The sequence below is a fragment of the Tubulanus polymorphus genome, chromosome 2, assembly GCF_964204645.1.
Source record: "Tubulanus polymorphus chromosome 2, tnTubPoly1.2, whole genome shotgun sequence".
NCBI classification, from domain to species: domain Eukaryota; kingdom Metazoa; phylum Nemertea; class Palaeonemertea; order Tubulaniformes; family Tubulanidae; genus Tubulanus; species Tubulanus polymorphus.
Window position 1 is genome coordinate 14,151,756 of NC_134026.1, and position 9,145 is coordinate 14,160,900.

The 9,145-nt window shown below is 36.4% G+C and overlaps 1 protein-coding gene across 1 annotated transcript; it reads left to right on the forward strand.

The window, feature by feature from the left end:
• The first annotated feature begins 348 nt into the window (after positions 1-348).
• Positions 349-936, forward strand: LOC141900763 (uncharacterized). Its single transcript, XM_074787792.1, has 2 exons — positions 349-388; positions 495-936. The coding sequence occupies exons 1-2, from the start codon at positions 377-379 to the stop codon at positions 882-884; spliced, it is 402 nt and encodes a 133-aa protein (XP_074643893.1). The 5' UTR covers positions 349-376; the 3' UTR covers positions 885-936.
• The last annotated feature ends 8,209 nt before the right edge of the window (positions 937-9,145 follow it).

Sequence of the window (9,145 nt, forward strand, 5' to 3'; positions counted from 1 at the left end):
GGTGCAGGGGGGCGCAAAAGAAATCGGAAGCATGTGCATATTTCAAAGGAAAACTGACGAAAAAGTTTTATCAATGAGTTAATCTTTTGAAAATAAATGTCATTATCATTTCAGGTAAAAGAGATACGAAAAAAATTTGATGAAGAAAAAACGTATGAATTACAAAGTCGTATGATAGCATTGTACTGTCACCAATTTTCGCCCAGTGGGAAAAGATCATTTTACCGTTATCGCCTGCCAAACGAAGAAAGAAATCTTAAACAGGCTTGTCGACTGGCAGTATTGAAGGCACTCGGTATTTCCCGAGCACGGCTTTTACCAATCACGCAAGGGATGGAAGGGGAGGCATGGCAATCAGTATGTTACTTCACCAGAAATGACCAGTATGGTATGTAGTGATTATCAATCATCATTAATCATCATTCACAGATGAACAATAAATATTTGCAAACAAAACATTCATTATCGGACTAACAAAATACTTTCTGTTTCAGGTTGAAGATCACATTAAATCGTTTGAACCGACAGAGAGTCACTGTGGTCGCACTTCAACGAATAAAAAATATCTACCATCCCATCTTAATGTGGTAGAACTATATAAGGGATTTTTACGACAGGCTCATCCACCAGCTAATCACCGCCCAATAACGCTGTGCATCTATAGGAAAATCTTCAATAAAATGAACCTTTCATTTCGAAGCCCATGGACTGATACCTGCCCTACTTGCGACTTAATAAACAACAAGAAGGTAGCTACAGATGATGGCCAAACTAAAATTAAGTTGGAAGAGCAGCTATCTGAACACCACGCGAAAGCTGCCCTGGCCATGGACACGATGAAGGCCGATATGTTGAAATCGAGGCAGTTCTTTGAACGCGTTTAAATGTCAGTGGTGATATTCAGACTCAGATTTCAGACTACTTGATTGTCGATTGTATTCACTCTATGTTCTATATTGCCATTGGTAGTTAGGATTACGATTAGTAATTACATATTTGTCATAAATAAATGAAATCATTTAGTATACTTTTTATGTTTTTTTCTTTTTCTGTTCTTGGGTTTATGAGAATTCCAATAAACTCTCAAAATCATATTAACATGAATACTGTTTTTTTGTCTAAAGAAGATTTGAAACAGGTACTTTCAGACAGAAATGGGTACTGAATTATCAATTGACCTCTGATAAGCATCTTTGGATCATACCTGACGAGACTAGTAGATTGACTCGAGACAACCCAAAGGTAAAAATTCAACCCAAAAGTAAAAAGTCAATTGTCGGGCGGCTTAACATCAGAAGTATCAGTTTGCAGTAGTGACCTGTTGCAAAGTGCATGCAGTGCCATGTGTCTAGTTGTTATGGTTGTGTATATAGAATAAGCAAGAGCGAGAGAGCCACGCATTGGAATGATGACTGATGTTGGAGAATTTCCTAACAGGCAGTGATCAAGTTAATGTTCGCTGGAAAAAGTTTTAAGAATTTTGCTTATTTCACAAAACTAACGAATAACTATTGCCAAGACAGGTCAAGTTTCTATGATCTCTGCTCATTCCGGTTCTTTATTACTTAAGCTTACATTTTCGTCTTTCCTCCATTAGTAAAACTCTCAAATCTTAGAACACATTACATATATTTTTTCACACATATTTCTCTCTTTGGAGTCTCTCTCTGGGACTGATGGAGTTTCATATCACAGTATCAAGAAATCTGAAATGTGAGTATAAAAAGTGGCAAGGATGTGAAATAATACTGATGCAGGTAGCGTGTGAGCAGATGTTTTGACACTGACCTGCATAGGGTCAGCTCAGTCTAGCAGATCGCTCGCACGCGCAGCTGCTCTTTGATGTGGTCAAAAAGCCGCACGTTGTTATAAATATTATGTTTTGATGCAAATAACTAAGTTTAATATCTTTATATTACAGAATATGGAAAATGATGTTTCTAAAGATCTGTATCAAAATACTTTTTATAACGTTGTACATATCGTATATGTATTACATATTTTATTATCTTTTATAAATGAGTTACGAATGCACGGCCAGTACCAGAATAATGATTCATAACTTTATTTTGATAGAAATAAACTGACCAAAACGTCAAAAATGATGTATTCTCTTGTGACGTTAGTTATTTCTTTCTGTAGATGACACTGACTCGCTAGTGGATCTGGGCAGATGGACAAAAGCACAGTTGATTCAACATTAGGAGTAAAATCCGCCTAAGCTAGCATATTCAAATATTCTGGGTTAGTGCCTAATCATTTGAATAAGCTCTCTATCCTGGCATCACAAAAAAAAACAAATTTTATAGTTAGATAGCCATGGCATTGTTGCATACACATTTCTTCTCAACACAAAGGCCTGGTGGTTTTTTAAGATTGAGTTTCTGACCAATATCTCCATTGAATTACTTCATTTGGGTTTTGACGAAAGCCTTTTAATTGAGAAGTAAAAATAGGAAGTTATGATCGGTATTCCCTATAGATTAATCAAATGATATGTTCTATGTGTCACTATCAAAGAAGTGCAAAAACACGCTTGAACTACTGTAAGATCGGGGTGCGATAACCCTTTAGTGTCAAAAATAGATCAGAGTTTCTGTTTAGATGTCTGGTTTAATCACTCTGCAATATATTAGATTAAAAACATATACATTTGAAAACCACCCTCTTAGAAATCGGTTACTATTAAAGAGTAGACACTAATAATGGTCACTCTTATAAGTAACCGTTTTGACAAAGGTGACTAATAGTTACTCTCCATTTTTAAATGTATGGTTCTCATAGTCTACCTTTTCTATAATGTACACTCTCAAAACCTTACCGTTCAGAAACAATACTATTTTAAAGTATATGGTACCAATCGTACACTCTAAATACCATATGCTTTACAACCAGAGACTTTCGAAAACCAACCGTTTCAGAAAGTATATTATTTAAAAGTATACGATACAAATCGTAGACTCTAAAAACCACATGTTTTACAACCAGAGACTTTCGAAAACCAACCGTTTAAGAGAGTGTACTATTTGAAAGTGACTATTCTAAAACGTATACTACTGAAAAAGTAGCTGATATCATTAATTAGGGTTTTCTGTTATTTCACAGAAAACCCTTTTGATATCCGCGTGATTATTAGGGTTTTCTGTTATTTCACAGAAAACCCTATTGATATCCGCGTGATTATTAGTAGGGTTTTCTGTTACATCACAGAAAACCCTATTGAGATTCGCGTGTTTCTTATTATTATTATTATTATTATTATTATTTTCCACACATTTTTTGTCAAAAGTACATAGGCTTTTTTACATTACCGCTGTTGCCGATACAATCCGTCTGATATCATTCAGCTCACTTCAATCTACAAATACTCCGTGCAAATTTTGAAGAATCAACGTTACAAAAGCACTGTCGGGCCGTAAACATCGAAAATTGAGCCCCATTCAAAGAGCCGACATGTTTTTCTAAGTCGTCTTTCCGAAATCTACCGCACGTTTCTTGTCACATCGATTATCAATTCAAGCATAAATTAACAAATTTATTACCCAAAGATTGCACATTCTGTCGCGGTTTTTAAAAAACTAATTTTAACAATAACCCATTTTCCTCATCAAATTATAATACCGATACACAGGAAATTTACTACTTTAGATTTTAAAAGCACTGTCGAGTCGTAAACATCGACAAATCGACGTGTGTCACTACATCGTCGTTCCGGGAATCAGCTGCGAGTTTCTCCTCATTCTGAGAATCAAATCGAGTACAAATTAATTTATTACTACCAGTCATTTGGCTGCGGGCGTCAAGCAGTTAATTTAGCAATACCTATTTTTCTTTACCAAATTTACCGTGTTTTTACTAAGATAGATCATAAGTGTACCGGGGAGTCGTAGGCCTAAACTAAACACGCCGAAGAGATATAGCGGAGAAAAGCTGTTATGTCGACGAGGTATCAAAATAAAAGAATATATTACTTTATTCGGCCGCGGGCCTCTGTATCAATACCATCAATACTCTATATTTCCTACAGTACATACCGATCATTGTCAAATCCACAAGGTATTTACTAAATACAAGTATATAACACACTCCTATCCGTATGCTGGACTCACACTTGACATTCGGAGTAAGCGTTCGCGGTGGGGGAAAGGAGATCGTTCGCTGTGTCGCTTGAAGTGTTTATCGAGTTTTACGCGACCTTAAAGCTTTAGTATGGTGGCTGATAAGATACAAAAACACGAATATGCAAATGAGGGCGACATTACGACAAAACGACAAAACTAAAATAACGCGAGAAAACAATGATTTTGATTTTGTCGCCCGCGACAATTCATTATTTGGGTTTTATCGCCCACGACAATTCATTACTTTGGTTTTATCGCCAGCGACAATGTATTATTTTGGTTTTGTCGCCCGCGACAATTCATTATTTTGGTTTTATATTTTGTTTTTGTCGCCCACGACAATTTTCTTTTTTGGTTTTGTCGCCCGCGACAATTCAATATTTTGGTTTTATCGCCCGCGACAATTCATTATTTTGGTTTTGTCGCACGCGACAATAGCGACAATTCAAGATTTTGGTTTCATCGCCCTCGACAATTCATTTTTTGGATTTGTCTCCCACGACAATTCAATATTTTGGTTTTATCACCCGCGACAATTCATTATTTTGGTTTTATCGCCAGTGACATTTTTTTTTCTTTTTGTCGCGGTTTTATCGCCTGCGACACTTCAATATTTTGGTTTTATCGCCTGCGACAATTCATTATTTTGGTTTTATCGCCCGCGACAATTCATTAGTTTGGTTTTGTCGCCCGCGACAATTGAATATTTTGGTTTTGTCGCCCGCGACAATTCAATATTTTGGTTTTATCGCCCGCGACAATTCATTTTTTGGTTTTATCGCCCGCGACAATTTATTATTTTGGTTTTATCGCCCGCGACAATTCATTAGTTTGGTTTAGTTGCCCGCGACAATTGAATATTTTGGTTTTGTCGCCCGCGACAATTCATTATTTTGGTTTTATCGCCCGCGACAAATGATTTTCTTGGTTTTGTCGCCCGCGACAATTCAATATCTTGGTTTTATCGCCCGCGACAATTGATTATTTTGGTTTTATCGCCCGCGACAATTAATTTTTTTGGTTGTGTCGCCCACATTATTAGCTATATGTATGTCGATATATCGCGATATATCGTGTCAAGTCCACATGAATATGTCTACATATCGTGACGTTTTCACGACAAATTTCGCTTATTTGCTCATTTTCCACGGGACAAGCCGTAATTTGAAGACATGTCTAAATGTAAGATGAGGACGCCAGTAATATGACGACTGAGTTTCAAGTCGTCATGAATATGTCGACTTGTTGCGAGGAAAATGGTTGAGAAAACGAAATATGCCGTCAAAACGTCACGATATATCGACATATTCATGTCGACTTGACGCGATATATCGCGGTATGTCGACAATAATATAACGACTTGTCGAGTTGGAACGCGTCATCTCGAGGCCCCTTATCGCTTCCGTAGATATAGTGTCGAATATTAAGGTCATATTGGCAGATTATTTTTTTTTAAAGTGATATTAAAGCGATCATTCAAGTGATCCTACTTAATGAAAGATCTACGGAAGCGATAAAGGGCCTCGAGTTGTTGCGTTCCAACTCGACAAGTCGCCATATTTATGTCGATATATCGCATCAATTCGACATGAATATGTCGACATATCGTGACGTTTTGTTAAATGTTAAAACTAGCTGTCTGAAGTTTCTGTTGTCTGTATGCGCTCGTTGGTAATTCACAGACAATAGCTGCTCTCTCAACAACGACTAGCAAGGAGTGAGTAAATCACAACGCGTCATGACAGGAGGGTTGGAAGAAAAAGTTTATATCAGCAAATCAGTTTCTAAAAAAACCTTTAGATCAGCAAATCAGTAGGGCTAAATTTTCCGTAACTAAAAACGGTCATGACAGTTGGGTAGCTGCTCCTTGCCAAAAAGCGGAAGACCCTGCGTGGGAGAATCGGAATTCTGAGAATGCCGGTTCTTTCTACAAAAGGGGGCCGCTATCGAGAGAGAGGAGAGAATCTGTACCTTAGTAAGACGAGTGTCGACAGCAGGACAGGAGAAGCTTCGGAACGATAGGGATTCATATACAATAGGGATTAGGAAAATCATTCACAGGTTCAAGGTAAATAAAATATATTATCTTCAATATTATCATCCGGTATTTCAATTTATTCATTCGGATTTGTGCACGGACACGTTCTCTCGCCGGGGCCTTACTCAAGTATTTTATAGATAACGATTAAAGAGAGGATTGTGACCGGTGTATCACTAGTGTTATGTCGATCGTGTTGAATCACTTTGCTTGATTTGAAGGAATCACATCTTCTATGGTGCAACATCGGTCGCAGAGAGATATCTTGGTGTTGACTCACCTTGACCATCTAACTTCATGCGTTTGACATTGGAATCAGCATCATACCATTTTGAACTGCATAATATTCATACAACATGAAAACCTACAGTACATCTATACAGTAATCAAACTTTCACCGATGTTGGATATTTGAATGAACGTTAGGCTTATTTCAGTATTCTGAAGCAGGAAATAATAAGCCCAATCAATAGGCCCTATTCCCATTGGAACAATTGTATAATGCGTACAGCTGTACCGTACACTTATCAGTCAAGAATGGAGAAATCGGTATACCAAACCTACGAACAGCAAAATGTACAGGCCTACAATGATTTCTGGTATACAAGCCGTGACCACATGAACGTTTTGGATCTAGGTTTGACTATTAATATCAGCAGGTCAGAGAAGGCCTGGCCAAATTTAATCACATGACTCAAATCAATAAGCCTTTCTGCGTGTGAATACTTCACTGTATTGTTTTAAAAATAGGCCTATCGAGGGAATTAGTACATAGACTAAATTAGACTTTAAGCTAGTCCTGACCAAATCCTATCCATGTTATAATGGCACCAGTTATAGTAACATCACTGTAGGGCGACGAGAGGGAAAAAGTTGTGTTTGTGGTACATAGGCATGGTAGGCTTGTACTAACTTAATACTTAAAACGCTGTTGTTAGCTGTACGTGACTGTACGGTGATTTCTACTGGTTAGCCGTATGTGAGTACGTTGACGCTCAGACATGCAATATTGGGATTCGAAACCAAACGAAAAAAAATAATCCAGTAGTAGTCCAGTGATTTACCCACTGTGACACAGAACGTAACTACAGGGTGGATGAAATTTGATTTACAAATAGCCTAGCCTCACTAACCCAAATTCCATTCTTTCACGCATCCGCGTTTGCAGATTATAGGAACTCACGTACGGCATTTTTAGGGAACTCGCGTACGGTTAACCTGTGGATATCATCGTACAGTCACGTACGGGTAACAACTTCGTATTTAAAATGGTATTGGCTACTAGGAACTCACGTACGGCGTTAGTAGGGAACTCACGTACGGTTAACCTGTGGAGATCACCGTTCAGTCATGTACGGGTAACAACTTCGTGATTAAAAAGGTGTTGGCTACTAGGAACTCACGTACGGCGTTAGTAGGGAACTCACGTACGGTTAACCTGTGGAGATCACGTACAGTCACGTACGGGTAACAACTTCGTACTTCAAATGGTATTGGCTACCAGGAACCCACGTACGGCGTTAATAGGGAACTCACGTACGGTTAACCTGTGGAGATCACCGTACAGTCACGTACGGGTAACAACTACGTACTTAAAAATACTTTCTAACATTAAAACGATATTTATTAATATATAAAATTCCCCTCCCCGATAAGTTTTCACCCAAATTGTTAAGTAGTAGGTAAAAAATCCTCCAGAAAACTTATTGAATTTTTGATTGAGCGTAGACCTAGTTTATTACTAGATATGGGTAAACGATTCAAAGTGAAACTGATCAAGTAGTTAGTTATAGATATAATGTAGTTATGAAATCTATTGAATAAAAAACTACATTTTTCATGATACAATACAAGAAATAATGGGTATACTAGTAATATCAGAGTTTATATGTTTTTATATGTAAACTGAAGCTGTGATCACTGAACCGAAATTAAACTGAACTGAATTTAATTTACATGTAAGTCATAGTTAAATGGTTAAACCACATGGGACATATACTCGCGAATCATTATGAACTCATACATTGTTGTGGGCTTTTCTACCCTCTCGTAAAACATGGTGGCGTATACGGTAAAAATCCCCAAATATTCAAAGAAGGTAAAAATTTCCACTTGGTGATTTTCAAGAACATTTCAAAGCACGATGTTTCTCCAATTTTATTCATTTGCGATGAGACCGAAATATGTTTGAACTGCACAATGAAATCTTTGGTTGGGATAAATTGTTAAATAAACGACTTGAATAAAATAAATTATTGGAATTAACAATAATAAGGAAAGGCAGGAATAAATACTAATATAACGTTACTTACTGTGCCAATCGTATGTTGACTGACAAAGTATACTATGGTTCAGTTCATACCAAAGGTCAAAGGGTCGAAAAATAAATTTATCAAATTTATTTTTCGACCCTTCAACCTTTGAGCTGAACCCCTATTATCCCTATTACTCTTAAAATATTCATATATATGAATATGAATAACTTCAAAAATCAATTTAAATAAAGAATTTGATATTAAAATGGAACCAAATAAGGAGTACTACTGTCCAACATGTAAAATCAATATAGATAAATCTCAAAAAGCAAGGCATAATATAACTAGAACACATTTAGAGAAAGGGAAACATCTTAATCAATTTTAATAAAAATATGTATTATAAATGGTGGAACAATCACAAACTATCAATATTCCCCATAAGAAATGTTCAAAATGTGAATTAGATAAATCATTATCAGAATATTATAATAAAAAAACTCAGAAAGATGGTAAGCAAAGTTATTGTAAAACTTGTAGTAAACTAAGTGACAAACAAAATTATAGAAATAATACTGAAACACGCAAAGATAAGATTAAGCAATATCAAGCAAATAATAGAGAATATTATAAAGAACTCAATGAAAATTATCAAAAAGAAAGGCGCCGAACAGATTTTAATTTTAAAATGAAACAATGTTTAAGATCTAAAATATCAAAATTATTCAGTA